This window comes from Branchiostoma belcheri, unplaced genomic scaffold (genome assembly GCF_001625305.1).
Source record: "Branchiostoma belcheri isolate BF01 breed outbred unplaced genomic scaffold, Haploidv18h27 scaffold2, whole genome shotgun sequence".
In the NCBI taxonomy this organism is placed as follows: Eukaryota; Metazoa; Chordata; class Leptocardii; order Amphioxiformes; family Branchiostomatidae; genus Branchiostoma; species Branchiostoma belcheri.
The window spans coordinates 7,529,132-7,547,808 of NW_017803490.1; the positions used below are offsets into that span (position 1 = coordinate 7,529,132).

General features: G+C 39.5%; 1 protein-coding gene across 1 annotated transcript in view; it reads right to left on the reverse strand.

Moving 5' to 3' along the window:
• The window catches only part of LOC109468918 (glutamate receptor 2-like), a 32,375-nt gene extending 29,567 nt beyond the window's left edge, over window positions 1-2,808 (reverse strand). The window contains exon 1 of the mRNA XM_019767298.1: window positions 2,685-2,808. Within this exon, the coding sequence (XP_019622857.1) occupies window positions 2,685-2,710 (26 nt within the window). The 5' untranslated portion in view covers window positions 2,711-2,808. The remainder of the gene's footprint in view (window positions 1-2,684) is intronic.
• Between the last annotated feature and the right edge of the window lie 15,869 nt (window positions 2,809-18,677).

Here is an 18,677-nt window from a genome sequence, read left to right on the forward strand (position 1 = left end):
TGGGGACCTAAGCAGATTAGAACCCGATGAAGACTTATTGTCGGTACAGCGGTTGAATTATGTTTCCTGTGCGGTGAATTATGTTTCCTGTGTTGAAATGAAAATTAATCTTTAATCAGATTATCATGTGATTACGGCGTAAAGCCTCAGAGGAGTTGCGTGCGCTGTGAGAAGTTAAGACGTCAAAAGTTTCGTCAGTAGATTTCCTCTCCCCTATATAAAATTGAGAAAATCCTTCACAAACTTTATTACGTAAATATAGAACAGAACGTTGATGCATGTAGAAGAATGTATCTGTATCTGTATAGCCGGTATAACCGCCATTCGGCGTAACACACCAGCTAATGTAGTGAATCCCCGGATCGTATTTTCTTCCAGTTTGTTTTGTGTAACTTTACTATTGATTTTTATTTTTTTCAATGTGCAGAACAAGTGGCGTACAGAAACAAAGTCGTGAACATGCTATCATCATAAAACATCGTGTAAGCAAGGACATCAAACTGTCCATCTGGCAGTATTTTAACGACCTTATTTCCAGGAATATCCACTGGTGTACACCAAATGTGCATCTCACGAATCTAGACGAATCTCTTATTTCCTGGAATATTCACTGGTCTACACCAGGATGCATCTCACCAGTCTATTTTCTTATTTCCGCAATGTTCCCTGGTCTACACCTCGAACATTCTCAGCACGGACACGCTTTGCCACTTCCACTGAAGCAAATCACACTTTCTTCCTCCATACACCACCTCATAGGAGGACGCTCCACTACTTATTTCCGGGACGATGCACTGGTCTACACCAAGGGTACATCTCACCAGTCTAGTTTATTTCTAATCTCCATGAAACTTTGCTGGTCTACACCAAGGGTACATCTCATCAGTCTAGTTTATTTCTCCGGAAACTTTACTGGTCTACACTAAGTGTGCACCTCACCATCTCTTTATTTCCAGGTATATTCACTGACATCTCACCAGTCTTGTTTAATCCCTTATTTCCGATAATATTCACTGGTCTACACCAAGGGTACATCTCACGTGTCTAGTTTGATCTCTAAGTTTCGAGAATATTCACTGGTCTAGTCACCAAGGGTGCATCTCACCAGCCTATAGGTGAATCTCTGAGCACCCCACGACTCGTTGCGTGCCGATCGACATTTGATCGATGACTCAACCGAATCTCAAGTGTACATTACATCTCACAACTTTAAATAAATCTCTTATTTCCTGGAATATTCACTTGTATACACCAAGGGTACATCTCAAGTGTCTAGTTAAATCTCTTAAGTTTCGAGAATATTCACTGGTCTAGTCACCAAAGGTACATCTCACCACACCAGACTCGTTGCGTGCCAATCGACATTTGATCGATGATTCTACCGAATCTCCAGGGATCTCGCCGCGCCGTTCTTGAACTTTAAAACACGGTAATGGGGAGCGACAATCTGGAGAGGGCACCAAAAGAGAGACGCCCTGTCTGTTACCGAAAAGTCAGCCGTGCCTTTGACGCAAAAGACCGATGACATTTACTGAATGATAGCTTGGTATTCAATCCGCGGTCCCTTTGCTGACGTGTGCGGTTATCGGCTGGAAAGTGGCTCTAATTGCCTTTAACCAATGGCCTTTTAACAAATTGGGTGGCAGAGAATTCTTCTGGTACTTGAGTTACATCATTGTCTGGTATTGAATTTATACGTGACGAGAAAGACAGCCATCGCGATGATATTGAGTAAAGATGTTACAAAAGACATGCTTGGCATTGGCTTTAATTGCCTTTAACCAATGGCCTTTCAACAGATTGGGTGGCAGAGAATTCTCTTGGTACTTGAGTTACATCATTGTCTGGTATTGAATTTATACGTGACAAGAAAAACAGACGGTCTCATCGAGATAATATTGAGTAAAGATGTTCCAAACAATGTTTAGCATTGGCTTTAATTATCTTTAACCAATGGCCTTTAAAGAAATTGGGAGGCAGGGAATTCTCCTGGTACTTGAGTTACATCATTGTCTGGTATTGAATTCATACGTGACGAGAAAGACAGACGGAGACATCGAGATAATGTTGCGTGAATACGTTACAAGACATGTTCAGCATCCCATTCTCGAGACATATTTTGTCTACATGCATATTTCGGTTGCTGATAGACAAACAGCTTGGAAATCAACGTTTCTCTGCTTTAGATACGAACTGTTTATTCTTATAACTCCAAGCCAAGACATTGCCATATACCAACGACAACCAAGTTTTCAAACAAGCCGTAAACCAGACCAGACTGTAGGATGGTGGTAATTGTAACCAGGATGGCAGTATCAAATTTGTAGTTATTAGTATTAGTAATAATAAGTTCGCATACACATTATTGCGAAATAATTTGTCTAATACTTCTGGCACGCTGGTGAATTTTGATTCGACCTAGATCTGTTACAAAATCCATACGCTCCAGGGAAGCTAGCAATGCTGTAAATAAATCTCCCTCTAGCAGTAATGAGAGCTTTCCGAAAACTTCATCAGTATAATGAAACTGTCTCGACACCAATATGTGTTTCATCAACAGTAATGAAACTTCTCCGTATGCTGGCATACTGGTAGTCATTCCCCCCCCCCCCACAAGAACTTATCACATCACAAGCTTTATGACTGACAGTCGATAATGAGGAAGGCAATATATAATACTCAACGTGTGCCGTGGCCTGGGTCCTGCCATCTCTTAAGTGATTCCCCAGGTTAGAATGAGTCGCTGGAAACACATCTTGGGCCCGGAAGGTGTGAGGAGGAGCCCGGAATGTGGGACGTCCGTTCCTCTGACACGACACGTTCACTCTTTGATGCCGGAGCTGGCACACACATCCGGGCTTACTGTTCACTTTGCATATCAGGCCTCGTCAATTATTGATGTGCCGCGTGCCAGGTTCCCGTAATTCCACTGTCTCATCTTAACCACTTTACCCACGTCCCACCACCAAGGTTTCTACATTCCCCTTATTGCACGTAATCTTTTAAAACCGTAGTACAATCAAAAACTTTATGAGCTTTCCTGGTATGATTGGTAGTATGTATGGTTGTTACATGGATCTTCTTCGTGTCTCTTGTCTTGTGGCCTTAATTACACATTAAGAATGGATGAACTGCAAGTGGCGAAACGTGTCCATTGATTCAATTCAGGATGATCTCTTCCAGGACAATCACATTATGAAAGATTCCAAATATTTAGCTCCCAAGGGACGAAATTAGTCGGCGTCCCCAGAATGTGTGATTAACTTGAGTAACCTGAGTAAAACATCGGTAATGCTGGCTCAATCAACCGCAAATAATTTAAAAAGATACAGAGACATATGGTTTGATTTGACTGGTAAAATATGATTATCGTTACAACGTTGCTTCTTGATATCATGAGAGCTTTTAACTTTCTAAGTGTTTGATGATTCCAAATCACATGAACCATATTTTAAATCTTGTTTATACGTATAGATTTCAGACATTCTACAATAGATTGCGAACATTCTAACGATTTCATGGCTTAAAAAACATTTAGTACACTTCATTGCTTGATTCTTCTTAACTATGACTATTTTTCCTTCCTCTTTGAACTTAGAATTGAATCTATAGCCAAAAATATGTAATCGAATTTAAGTTATAAAAAAACATAGAATGAAATTGAATCCATGCAAAAATGTAGAATCAAATTGAACCTAGTCAAAAGTGTACAACCACATTGAATATATGCAAAAAAAAGTAAAATCAAGCCAATAGGCCGTACAATTAAAAAACACCTGTATCTGCCAATTTGTTTTTTTACGGTTTTTATACGGTTAGCCACACAAGTATTGATCAGGTTTTATCACATATGTTCTATGATTTGTCCACTAGAAATTTGACTTAATGCCAAAGATGACTTCACGAGTAACATTTACGTAATGCCGGCACGACCTGCCACGTATTTGCCAGGTCTTTGCTGTAACCTGCCATGAAATATTAATTCCTCAGAGCCTATTCTAGAGGGAGCAAGGTGAGCTGAAATTTGACCTCTCTGTCAGACATGTCTGAGGCGGTGACACGCCCATTCTTGTGTTGTTAAATTACCTATAGGGTGAACGCACTCGAAATAGGCCATAACCCTACCGAACTTAAAGCCATCCAATGCAGTTTTTAGGGCCGATTTTTCAAAGCCAATATTCTTGTCATTTGTCTACATACTAAGTTCAAACCACACTGTCCCAGTGTATATTGACCCCCAGGGAGCAGAATGTCCCAAATTCTGACGGAAAATTGTTACTGGAAGGGCCCTGGGCTGATTTGTAGGGTACCATCCAGAAAATAAAGGACTCATCTTTGGGCTTGTTTCCGCAGTTTTAAAAGCCCAAAGTATGAAATACTGACTCAAATATGCTAATGTGAAGCAGTACGTGTCAATATCACATAGAGTGCCTTATTCAGAATATTTCCATACAATTGTTTGGCACACCAGATTTTTTAAACAAAATATTTAGCCTAATATTTTAAGCCAAACAAGACATGCTTTCAAAACAGGCTCTAACACTACTTCATATATATTTTTTTCAAATAATTGAATTTGTTTTTTTTTAACAAATAAGTCATGAAATTATATACTTGTATGTCTTGGGGTCATCTGCACTTGTTGTGATCAATACCCTATAAAGTAGTCTCTATCAAAACAGATCATAAGATCTAGAACTTAGATTTTGAAAACAAATAAAGCTTGGCATTGACGATACTTGAAAAATTTGTCTTTTTTTACAACTAGTCATTGCCACTTCTAGATAACAATAAAACCGATGGGCCATTTCAATGTAACCTTTCATGAATACTAAATCACCTGCAAAATGATACTCCCATTCGAAGTTTACGATTGCCAATATAGTGGTTGACATTTTCTCCATTTCTTTCTTCAAGAACTATCTCTGAATCATTCAGCGTTTAAACAACAATAGGTTGCTTGACATTTCTTGCTTATGAAGATGAACTTTATTTCTTTACGTGCACGGTACAGTGTATGGCAACAACTATTGAACATCTTTCTCTGGAAATCTCTGGAAATCTGTTGTACTTGATTTAATAAATGTGAATAGCATATTACGTAAAACACCAACTAGAGCTTTGGACAGAACATTACAATATCATCTGTTCCTTTTTATTTATTTTTTATTTATTTATTACGATTTACCACATTTGTGGAAGGATTGACATAACAGGTGACTATCACCTCTTCAAAGATGTCAAACCTTAGACCAGACTGTAAGGTTTGAACCACTCACACCGGGAAGGTCCCCTACTCTTTTCCGGAACCTACATTTAACGTCCTATCCTAGGGACGTCTCTAACCGAAGCTAGGCACTTATTTTCACCGAACCCGGGACCTTTTGGTTCCGAGCCGAAGACGCTACCGCTACGCCACACGACCCCACTTCTATATTCAGTTTAGAAATGCTGATATAAGATAAATTACCTGCGAGATAGTTCAGTGTATGATTTATATGAGCTGTTTCAGGCATAATACTTCACGTACTTAGTGTATAAACACATCATACATCAGCTACTGTAGCAGAATCCACTGCAACAGGTCGGCTACATTGCAGACAACATATTTCAATCAAGGCTATCTAGGTCAGGGATTGGAAAGAATAGACGTTTCATTTGCGAACACAAATTATGGATACGCCGTGACACAGCAGCTCATTTATCTATGTTGACAGGAGATGGAAGAAGTCAAAAGGTTAATACCGTAACTTTTGCGGAATAAAAACTGATTATGATATGGATGAAACGGCAAGAAATGTGGGGTCACCTTGGGAGTAAGACCCCCAATCACCTGGTCATTGCTGAAATTTTCTTAATGTTATTAATAATAATAAAATATGTTTAACTTACTATTTTGCTCTTTGGCTGCATCTTTTTACTTAGTTAATAATATGTTTAGGACGGGTTTTTTTAACGCCACGCTTTATTTATAAACATGGTCGGGCACAAAAACACTTGCTTGATGTATCGTTGATTCTCCACCTACATTGTATGAAAACCTTTACTGGATCACATTTCTAAATCACTGTGGTTTATAATTGATAATCAGCTGCACTCTCGACTTTGTCTAACTGTACAATTTAGATGTATTGTCGTCAAAGTAGAAATTTACAAACTTCTCTACATTTCTATGATAGCGTACGACTGATCATATACTGACAATTAATTGTAGTAGATCAACACATCAACGAATATTCCAGAACAATTCCACCCCCCTCCTCTCCGACACGTTTTGATAATGACAACAATCCGTGACAGGCAGACAATGACAAACCGAACGATACGTTTTCATCTGAGTACACAATTCAATCTGCAGCCATTTGAAATAACGGTCACCATTTGAAATAACGGTCACCGGGCGAGCAAATTGACTGATGATGTGCGGAAGTAATAGGTGGACAGAGGAACAACAATGTTGAGAGGTTTTTGTCATCATTACAAAGCCGATTGATTTTGTGTGGAAGAGTGGCAAATTGGAACTGACATGTCGTAACTGTGGGGAAATAGATAGGCAACCAGGGAGGGTGTCTGTATCAGAACTGGTCAACCGGAATGACTGCCTCTGGGACTAACACTTCTGCACAGGGATTGCGGGCTAGCGGCAATGCGATGGCAGCACTCTTCAAGCCGAGGTTTAGGCTTAGGCTTTATTTGACGTGTTTTACGCGTTTTTATGCTTTTTTGTCCTGGTATCTGTTTTTTTACCATTCAAATTGATAGCGTATTGAATAGAAAGTTTGTTGCAAATTCCTGCCAGAGGGCTAATTGCAAGACCATGATCATAACAAAATAAACAGTAAAAATGATAATAAGTAAATGCTAATGCTACTTTGGATATAGTTGTTGTTGGGTTTGATTTCTTTTCTGTGTGCAGTGGAGTATGAAATGGCCGACATTTTGCGAGATTTATGAATCAGGAATGCTGCCTTGGTAAATGATACTGTCTTGCCAATTTGATACTACCCTGGTGCCTCCGAAAGATAATGGTAATACACGGATCTTGTTCACTACATCCATTGCTTTCACATGATCATGAAATATCATGATATTCTGTGCATGTTCAGACTAAAGTGTGTAATCTTACCCAATACTACAAAGCAAGTCATGTCATAAATATTTATAAACTAGGTACCTCAATCTTACATTTACGTCAAAATATTACAATTATTATTCGTTGTTATAAATGGCTATCTTAACTGACTCTAAGTAATTATTGGAAAGCCCCTCTAATTCACCATGCAAACAACGCCATCTATCATCCTACCACGTTGAGCAATACATCAAAATATAGTCGTCCAATCTTTGTCAGTAGCTTCCGTTAACAATAAATCTCCTCAAACAGGTATGCAGCGTTTTGTAACCATAGGGGAGCTATGGCTAATTGGGAAACCTGCAGACAAAACAAAAAGAAGCTGATTATTTTATAATCCTATAAACATAATTTTCAAGTCTTCAAGATTAATTATATTTTCATATCTTTTGATTCGTAATAGACTCAAAGGCTCATGGAGATTGTGGTTACCGTTCATAAAAGCCTGTTATAAACCATTTTATTATCATGTCTGAAGGATATTTTTGACATTAAGTCTACATTGATACAGATTGAAGACCAGATTATTTAAGGCATATCGCGATGGCACAGTTACGGTTGGTTGCTGTTATGAATTGATGTGGTATCAATATGATTTGGCTAATCATACACTAAGGAATCAATATGCCATGATTCTGTTGTAGCAGCACATTCTTCAAGGAAAAATCAACATATTAGTGAATAGTGATAAGCTTCATTCGCAGAATGTAAATAGCAGTGTCATCCCGAGTACGTTGTGCAGTTTATACTCGTACTCGAGTACTCATAACGCAATTTTGAATCATAAACTTTTAGCTGCATGATTCAAAGACATCCAATGTAATTCAAGGGCGGCAAAATAAACAATATTCTGGATGAGGAAATCTGATATTGACAGTTTACTGTCATTTCACTTTTTAATACCGTGCAATCGTATTAGTGTACAGTTCAATTTTGCCAGTAAAATTACACTGTATGGTAGTAAAATTGCACTGTATACTAATACGATTGCACTGTATTCCGTACGATTGCACTGTATACTTAGTAAAATTGCACTGTATTCCGTACAATTGTACTGTATTCCGTAAAATTGCACTGTATTCCGTAAAATTGCACTGTATTCCGTACAATTCCACTGTATTCCGTAAAATTGCACTGTATACTCTGGCACCCCTGTTTACACAACTTATCGTCACATTCCACCGAACAATCAGTCGTTAGCATGCACCACTGATTCATTATTGATGAAAATGAGATGATCTGTTTGGAAACGGGTCGATTTTAATTTGTTTCCGACGCCCGTGGGCCATCCGCACTGACGGATTACCGACGCGAAACCGACCCCGGGGACCAGTACGGGTCGTGATTGGCCGTGAACAGGCGTAAATCTGGTTGTAAATACGTTACGACTGACTGGACGGGATGAAGATGGTAATTGATGGACCCTTGCGGCTATGCATCATGTTAATGCCAGTTTGTATTAATATTTATTTTTCTTTATATTCCAACATTGACATCATTTTTTAGTCTAATATTGACTAGACATGGTGACGGTGCACACATAAGTTATATCAACTTATTTTATGCCGCCACCAATGCAGAGGACAAATACTGGACAGGACTTTCACTTGGGTTAAGTGAACTAAGTGCATTTTCTAAGGTGACAAGATCGATGGCATGTCAGGGAATCGAACCCGGGACCTCTTGGTTCAGAGTCGAGCACCTTTCTGGGACCTTTCACCTAACTTCCTGTCGGTGTTCCTAACTTGCCTATCATGTGGAAATAACTCTGGCTTTTTTCTCTTATTCTAGCCCGTTACCATTGACTTTGACTTTGCATCCTGCAAGGTCCCTTTCGACCGTCCATTTCCAAGTCATTTCTTGCTTGGCCAAATCCATGCCTGACTGGAAGATGCATGAGATGGCTTCCCTCAAGTCCAAGCACCGATATCAAAGTCACTGGCTATCACCAAGATCAGTAGTTGTGGGGAGAATAAGTCATTCCTGCACTAGAACAGTCCACTCAACGCAAAGAATGCCAATCCGTTATGTACATTACTGTACTATCTACTGCCATGTAAAGTTAGAAGTACTTGTTATCAGAAGTAAGATCAAATATTATATGCCACATGATGTACTTCTGATCTATATAAACTTTATCCATGGTTAAGACTTTTCAATTCACCTTACTTCCTGTCAGTGTCCCCAACTTGCCTATCGTGTGGAAAATAACTCTTATTTCTCTTATTTTGGCACCTTACCATTGCAACCCATCTCTGCAAGTTCCGATTCGACCGTACTTTTCCAAGTCGTTTCTTACTTGGCCAAATCCATGCCAGACTGTAAGATGCATCAGATGACTTCCTCCAAGTCTAAGCACCGAAATCAAAGTCACTGACTATCACCAAGATCAGTATTTGTGGAAAGAATTATTCATTCCTGCACTAGAACTGCCCACTCAACGCCAAGAATGCCAATCCATTATGTACATTACTGTACTATCTACTGCCATGTAAAGGGAGAAGAACTTGTTATCAGAAGTTAGATCAAACATTATATACCACATGATATACTTCTGATTTACATAAACGTTATCCATGGTTAAGACTTTTCAATTCACCTAACATCCTGTCAGTGTCCTCAACGTACATATCATGTGGAAATAACTCTTTTATTTCTCTTATTCTGGCCCCTTACCATTCGTAACCTATCTCTGCAAGGTCCCATTTGACCGTCAAGATCCAAGTCATTTCTTACTTTGCCAAATCCATGCCTGACTGGAAGATGCATGAGATGGCTTCCTTCAAGTCTACGCACCGATATCAAAGTCACTGGCTATCACCAAGATCAGTATTTGTGGGCAGAATAAATCATTCTTGCACTAGAACAGACCACTTGACGTCAAGAATGCCAATCCGTTATGTACATTACTGTACTATCTACTGCCATGTAAAGTAAGAAGTACTTGTTATCAGAAGTGAGATCAAACATTATATACCACATGATTTACTTCTGATCTACATAAACTTTATCCATAGTTAAGACTTTTCAATTCAGACCACATGATGTTCCCTGTGATCCACATATATGCACTTTAAGTTAGAATTTATTTATCACTTTGCACCACATGATGTTCCATGTGATCTGTACCATTGGTTAAGACTTGTCATATATATGTGCATGTATCATTGGTTAATATATACATATACACCACATGATGTACCTGTGATCCACATAACTGTATCCTTAGTTAAAATTTATCACTTTGTTTTAAATTACCCCTCGAAAGTTCACTACTACTGAATAGAACCTTCCATTGTATTCTAAATTTCACTTTTTCGGACCGAAAGATATCTGGTAGCTAGGACCTGGGTAATTAGCACATTTGCATCGGTATTTCATATTTTGAGCGTTAAAACACCGCAGAAACAATCCCCAAGATGACTCCTTTATTTTCTAGGTTTTTTTTCTCCGTTTTCCGCCACAATTTCGGCATTTTCGCACCATGAATATCGATATACATCAGGGATATACGTTATTTCAACTTGAAGATAAGTGCCTTTCAAAATATGTTTTTTCATGCCATAAAAACTGCATTGGGCACCTTTAATTAGCGTACTACCTCCCCTGGCTTGTAAACTATCTATCTTACCAATTTCTACTCCCAAATCCTTTCCGTTTGAACATATGTAGTGCACATCAAAGATGAGCAGTCCAACACGTGTAAAGAGTTATCGCCCATCTCTTGCCCTGTGATCATCAGCCCTGTATCTTTTATACCAGGTTAGCAAAGGTCGCCACTTACTTATGCTGTAATTGAAGAGAGTCTGTTTAAATGGATCTCCCACATATGAGGTTGGAAGCCAGCCAGCCCTTACGTTATTTGCAGCCTAAATGCCTGGAAATTGGCGTAATGCCACGGGGGCACTGCGAAAGGCCATCTAACAACGGCGCACTGTAGATAGTCAAGAAGAGTTATACAGGTACCTGTATCTGTATAACTCAACCGGTACAACCAATCTTCTTTGAATTACATCATCTTGGAGGAAGGCAATTGTGCGGTTGTTATATCTAACCCCAAATACTGAATTTTTTGTTATATCTGTCTGTCTACATGCCTAAATGCTTAGGCCAGAACTGGCCCCTTGCTCCTCTTCATTTATCCCGCCAGGCAGCTCGGTCCTAGCCTTTTGTTCTGCAACCTTGAGGGACCATCCAGTATCATATACTATTTGGTCGTGCCATCTTTTGGGGGTCTTCCTCTAGGCCTAGGGTTATATTATGTTATACCTAACTCCAGGCATTGTTTAAAGCAATCTAGTTCAGATGCCCCTACCATGCTTGGTGACAGCGAGTTCTATACCCTACCATAGCTCACTGAGAAGAACAAATTACGCGCTTTATATTGTTCCCCTTTCATCATTCGTACCTCTATATAAGGCAGAAGATGCATCAGTTCATTTCCTTCACACACGCGGATGTCCCGAAAGAAAGCCAGATAACATGGGCCCAGAGGAGAAGTGGCCCCTTCAGCACTTGTACAGAAATCGATTTTGACTTGCAAAGGAAAGACATATTCGGTTGACCTAAATGATTAAATCTCATCTTGCTCATTGTGTAAACCTTTTCAGAAAACGGAACTAATGAATGCTGGCAAATTGTCCTTTTGATATTTTGAAAGCTTGAAATACGACTGTCACAGTAAATGCTTGCCATATGAGTATTACGTATTGAATCTAATGTCAAGTCAGCGTTGAATCTAATCTTGCTCGTTGTGTAAGCCCTTTCTAGAAAACGGAACTAATGAATGCTGGCAAATTTTCCTCTTGATATTACGAAAGCATGAAATACTACATTAAATGCTAGTCATGCCAGTATCATGTATTGAATCCAATGCCAGCGTCGCCTGCAGTGCGAGGTGTCAAGAGGCCACGAAAAAAACTTTATCGCCAACATAACATATTGTTAGGGCTTCAAAATCCATCGATCTTAACGACAGAGAAGGGGTCCTGGGTATTAGCCTAAGCTTTATAGATGAGCACAAATTATGGTATTGGAAGAACTACCCATAACATTATCTTCCTACGCCTATCATTTAGGAAACGATCTGGGTTTTACACAAGTTTGTCACCGAATTTCAAGCTGCTGCCTCGCATATCGACTTAGAAAATCTCGATAAGGTATTCTAAACGCGATTTATCTTACCAAAGGCTAGGTTCCAATGCTGCTATGTCATTTCAAGTGTATATATTCTTGAACCAGAAGAACGTTTTTATTTCAAATTACATCAATGGTAATTATATTTAGACATTTTTAAAACACAAGAATTACAGGTTCTCACAATGATGTCAAAGGAATTTCATCATATTAATTCAGCGTCAAACGTGCATCCCTTTTACCATAATATGTATGATTGCAATACCGGGATTTTGTTGTGCTCCAAAGAGTGGTGTCACCAACCAAGAAAAACAGTTTCTTGAATATAGTATAAAAGTTTCAACAATAGAAATGATCATCCACACTTTTTGCTAAGAAAAGACACATCATAATATAGTTTTAGTCTCTGAATTGTACTTACCAAAAACAAGCCGTCACCTTTCAGAGAAATTAGCCATCTGCAGTCACCTCCGTTATTCCTCTGACTTCTGAACACCCCAAAGAATTCCTTCCGAAGCAGCCAGCTGTGGTGGGTGATCACTCAAGTCTCGTGACAGCCGAGACCATGCAACACACGTCTGCACTCCACATAACTCCAGAAAATACGACGACTCCACTATGGCATAACGAGCTTATACTGCCTACCCAATGGTAGCATCCGATGGATGGCACCAATACAAGCTATTAGTACGAAGTTGTGTGTGCGGTGCCGTGCAATGATTGGTAGAAATGACAGGAGGCTAACACTCAATCCAATTCATACGAAAACTGGAATTTGGCATGGCAGCTTTTCCTGCCTACCCAACGATAGAATTTTGGTAGCATAATTTGGTAGGCAGCTATTGCTAAGAACTCCTGCTGTCGTCGTTTACGGTACAGCTACTGAATCTTGTGACAGGCAGCAATAGCAGGTATTGGTAAGATTAAGACCTCCTGCTGCCTTGTACAGTTACACAATCAGGTGACGGAGAACAATGCCAGCTATTTACAAGAACTTCTTTAGCTATTTGTAGGGACTCCTGCTGTCGTGTACGGCTACAGAATCCAGTTACAAACAGCAAAGACAGCTATTGGTAAGAAGCCCTGCTGCTGCCGGCTAGTACAGCCACACAATCCGGTAACAGTCACCAAAACCAGGAATTGGTAAGAAATGCTGCTGTCGTGTACAACTACAGGCCGGTGACAGGCAGCAATGCCAGCTATTGGCAAGAACTCCTTTAACTGCCTGGCTAGAACAGCTACAGAATCCCGTGACAGCTAGCAATACCTTCTGCTGTCTATAGTACAGCTACACAACCCGATGACAGACAGCAATACCAGCTATTAAAACCTACTTGGGCAGCACCTGGCCGTGATTGCCTGAAATAACAGCAATCCTTTAAATCGATAACACCTTTTGGTTGTTCATTTGGGTCGTATAACGATAGCCATTGCGACGGACAATCACTCTGTTCGACATTACATTAAGAGATGCAGTTTGCGGGCGTAAATGGTCATTTATGCACTGCAACGTTGATGGCCATGGGTGGTCACGGTGTCTACCTGTCATAGGCACCTGTTAAAGACATCCAGTGCAGTTTTGGAAGCCCGATTTTTAAGCCAATATTCTAGTCACCTATCTACATATCTGAGTTGAAACCACACTAATATCCCAATGTATATTGACCCTCATGGAACAAAAATACCCAAATTCTGACGGAAAATGGTTCCTGGGAGGACCCTTGGCTGATATTCAGGGCACCACCCATAAAATAAAGGACTCATCTTGGGGCTTGTTTCTTCAGTTTCAAATGCCGAAAGTATGAAATGCTGATTTAAATGTGCTAATGTGAAGCAGTATGTGTCAATATCACAAAGATTGCCTTCTTCAGAACACTTCCAGTTTATGTGCCCTGTAATCGCATTGGATGCCTTTAAACAATACGGGTGGCATGCTTACTTATTTATCTACTTCATTGTTATGGGCAGAGTATGCTGTTCATCGTGAACCTGTATCGATTTCTCTCTGACACATTGCCAAAAGTCGAAAGCCACCCTGGAGGTAGAATTACATTTCATTTCATTTGGCACATTGTCCGTTTGAAAATGTCAATATGAACACCAAACATACAGGCAGCTCGGCTGGTACAGATTTCGCATAAAAAAAACGACAAAACTAGAAAAAGAAAAGTCTGACATAACTTAATAAAGGTAATGAATTCATTGCATCTATGGTTAAATGTAGGGCCTAATATGTAACAATGGAATTATACGTTGCAATATAAATGCCCTATGTCATAGATACAAATCTATACTTATACTATACCAACTATTGTCTGAACTTAGTAGTAATTAAGAGAGGAGGAGATGTAGTATAGAGAGAGAGAGAGAGAGAGAGAGAGAGAATGATACAGACAGATAGAGATACTACATAGATAGAGATATATAGATATATGGAGATATTTATCGAATAAAATCTGCATCAAATTCAATGATAAATTCACGAAAATGATTTCCTAAACAAAGTGGAATTGTAGAAATTATTTAGAAGTAAATGGATGAGGGTAAACCTGAATAGGTACGTCACAACTCACACCACATAACGTACGTTTTCTTAACGGTGAAATTTTGGCCCGGGGACCCTATAATATCTATTCTTCCCGTTTCGATGGAATAATTTTGGACCGCTGTGTTTCCTGGGGGATTATGTCTTTGACGTGTGACGTTTACGGTTTATTGACATCGATTGGGCGGTCGTGATTGTGGTAATTTGGTTATTTGGGATAAATAATTTAGTGACCCGTTTTCGATGACCTTGTTGACGAAGTAATCACAGTTCGTGCCGCAGCCGCATGAAATCTTTAATTATGGCATTACGTAAAAGGAAGAAATGGAACCTTTAAGTTACGCTTTTATAAGGTGTGAGTTAAGAATTGATTTTATGCATTCGGGTAGTAACTATATGATTGAATTGAGTGGCGTGTTTTATCACTGAAAAAAGAATAAATGTTTCCGTTAGCGTCTGTTTGTGGTTAGAGTGATCATCAAAAAGACAAGTATCCGAAAGACAGCAAAAAGGAAAACCTGTATTCTGTATCTGTATCTGTATAGCCGGTATAACCGCCCTTCGGCGTAACACACCAGCTTCGCAGGCACGCGGCGCGGCGGCAGCTGGCTACATTACACCGATCGACTTGTTACACCTAACCCTTGAACATCTAACTCTAGACATTTTTTAAAGCTATCTAATGATTATGAAGCTAGCTAAATAATTGTAATGTACAACGTATTGTCTGCATTTTTCATATCAAATATTAGTTCTTTCTGCACGTACGAATCGACCCCTTGAGTAGCTACATTGACAGCCGTAGTTAAACTTCCTTAATGCCAAACACGCCTGCGCGCTATTTCCGGAGATCATCGCTCATAACCATATTTGTCTTTCTGCCAAGGGTTCTGCCATGAAGTTGGCGCCAGGCTGAGTCGTTTGGCAGAACGCCAAAGTTGTCAAGTACAGGTTTTATCGTTGCCACAACGTCATTACAAGCCTCTAGCAGCATAGACAGTGATTGATTTTTCAGCAAGGTCATGCCGAAACGTGTCCAAATAAATTCGGTAGAGGGCCTAGACCTATGTCAGTTTGTCCAGAGTGCAAGGGCTATCTATCACTCAATACACTCTGCGGTTTTACCATATCCATAACACGAGATATAAAATGCGTAGACAGTGATTAATCTGTCAGCAAGGTCATACCGAAACGTGTTCAAATAAAGTTGGTAGAGAGCCTAGAACTATGTCATCTTGAAAGTTCATCTGTGTTGGTAGTCGGGGCCGACACCGTCTACCAGATACCTTTGACCCAGTGTTACTTTATACTATCATGAAAGTTCATCTGTGTTGGTAGTTACATGTTTAGAGTTAAAACTTTAGATCCAACACAAAGGATGCTATATATTTTAGGTCCCATCACCCTTCACTGAACCGCGACGGGGGCCGACACCGTCTACCAGATACCTTTGACCCAGTGTTGACGTCACACTTCAAAGATGCTACGTGACAAGCTTCACTGGGTCAGTCTACTGAGGAAGACCAGAGTGATTGGTCGAAAGGTCTAGGTGAGAGAACTTCTTTGTGTTGGGTCTTAAGTTTTAACTCTAAACATAGAACCATGTCACTTTTTCCAAAGTACAAGGGCTATCTATCACTCAGTATACTCTACGGTTTTAACATGTCCAGAACACGAAATATAAAATGATCAAATTCTACAATAGAACCGAGACGGCAGCCATTTGGCAGCGTGGCTAAAACTCTAAACTTATGTGGTTGGTGCAACTATGTGACGAAGTCAGAATCTGATGTTCCTGGCACATTGTAACACGTTTATCAGTAAAAAGCTCCGACACCCCAAAGCCTGTCAGCCAATATTTCTCAGCCAGTATTTCTCTAACTACATCACAGCATGAAAGTACATCAAATAGCTATACTTAACAGCATAAACGCATCTGAGTTGGCAGATAACTTGGTTAAAGCTTAGACATTTGACTCGGCAATTAGAAAACTGCCTCACCAAATGGATTTCCAGTCTAAAAATAGACCGATGAATGGGTAAAACAATCCAATTCGTTGAGTCAATTTTTCCATCAATATTATTGGATGAAAAGTTTACACTTCGCTGCAACTAAACTTTTCTTTTTCAGCCCCAGTTAGTAAAGTACGCGTCACGGTAAGTGTAAAGCAAGATATTAAGTCCCCTTGTCACATATTCACGAACTTTCCACGAATTTGTTCCCGACCACCAACCGAACAGGTCGCACTCCTAGAATTAGGCCACGCCTACCTTTTGTACATGAATCTAAACGAATTTGGCTTAAATTTGATCCCTGAATACGCCCCGAACACTGCTGACTTACTTACTTTTTTCCTGTCCAAACATATTATATTTTATTTGTCAGTAGTAGTGACTTTAATAGGGTCGAAAACCAGCCTATGATCGAACCTCCCTAACGCCCCACGAATGTTTTAAACATGTTTTAAACCACCCACCCCATACCATGGTCGGTGGGCGCTCGGTCAGCGTCTGGGAGGCCAAATTCTTGAATGAGTGAGAGGGGCTTAGCTACAACATAATGTATGCTTGACTTGGCACGCGACCAAAACAAAGAGGGCACAAGGCGAGCAAATGAACCTGAAGTTGTTCTCTCAAAATCTACCATTTTCTTTTGTATTTACATTTACATTAGCAACATAAGCCCCTAACATCATTTTCATTTTATACTCAGTTTGTTCTAAGCTTTTATAACATTTTTGTTCCAATAATCTGAAGACTGGTGTTGAGCAGTTTGTCATTTACGTTCTGCTGCGCTCAGTACGCCAGCTCTTTCCAACCCGGAAGTAGACAGACAAACGACGTAAACCCCAAGTAACTGCATGTAAGGTACGTTATAAGGTTTACAACTGTGATATATGCATGTTAGTACTCGTACTTTTTATCATTTTAGAGATTTGTTTATCGTAACACTCACGTGCTGTACGGTCTTAAATTGTCGTGCGATTTTCAGCAAGCGGCCAACGACAACAACAACCATTTCCGTCAGAGGACACACCCAACTACTCCTGTGCCAAAAATCCATGAATTACGATCCCAGGCCGATCCTAAAAAACACAAACGGGGAACAACCATGAGCAAGGTGAGTTGTAGAGTGCAGGCGTCATTTCGGGCTACATGAAATAACTCAGTAAAACTTACAATTTTAGTATGTCTGGGTAAAATATTAGTTGGAATCAAAGGTATTCGGACGAACTCCGATGAACCCCACCCACGCAATGGACTAGTCCAAACACAATTAGTATTGAACTATAGGGTTTATAGGATAAGTTTATTGCAAATTTCTATCCGAAGGCTAATGGCAAATAATAAGGATAAAAGAACACTGAAACAAAGTACAAAATACGTTGAAAATCTACATAATAAAAGTTTAGCTATAAAAAATAAACTAAAACTATAATAGCTATGTCTAATTAAAACTATGTCTGAAAGGTTTGACTTCTCTTTTGTAAACCATGGAAGACGTAATGTCCCACCTTTTCCAAAATTTGTGGGTTTTGGGTAGTTAATAGAAGAATATTTTTTTTAGATAAGATCATAAATTGTAGAAGTTTGAATAGACAATTAATTTCGAGCGTTGTTATGAAACGAACAGTTTGAGATAAAGTGTATTTCGTCTTCCACAGCTTTAGCACTACAATATAATACCTACAAATTATTTCACATACAGGTAATCTTCTATACGGACCTTTCTATATTTCCAGAGGAATTGTACGTTTCACCATCATTTTGAATGTTAAAAAGCAACATTGAAGGAAATGATGGATCATTAAAGCAGAAATTATTAATAATTAATAACCACCCTATACCATAGTGCATTCTCAC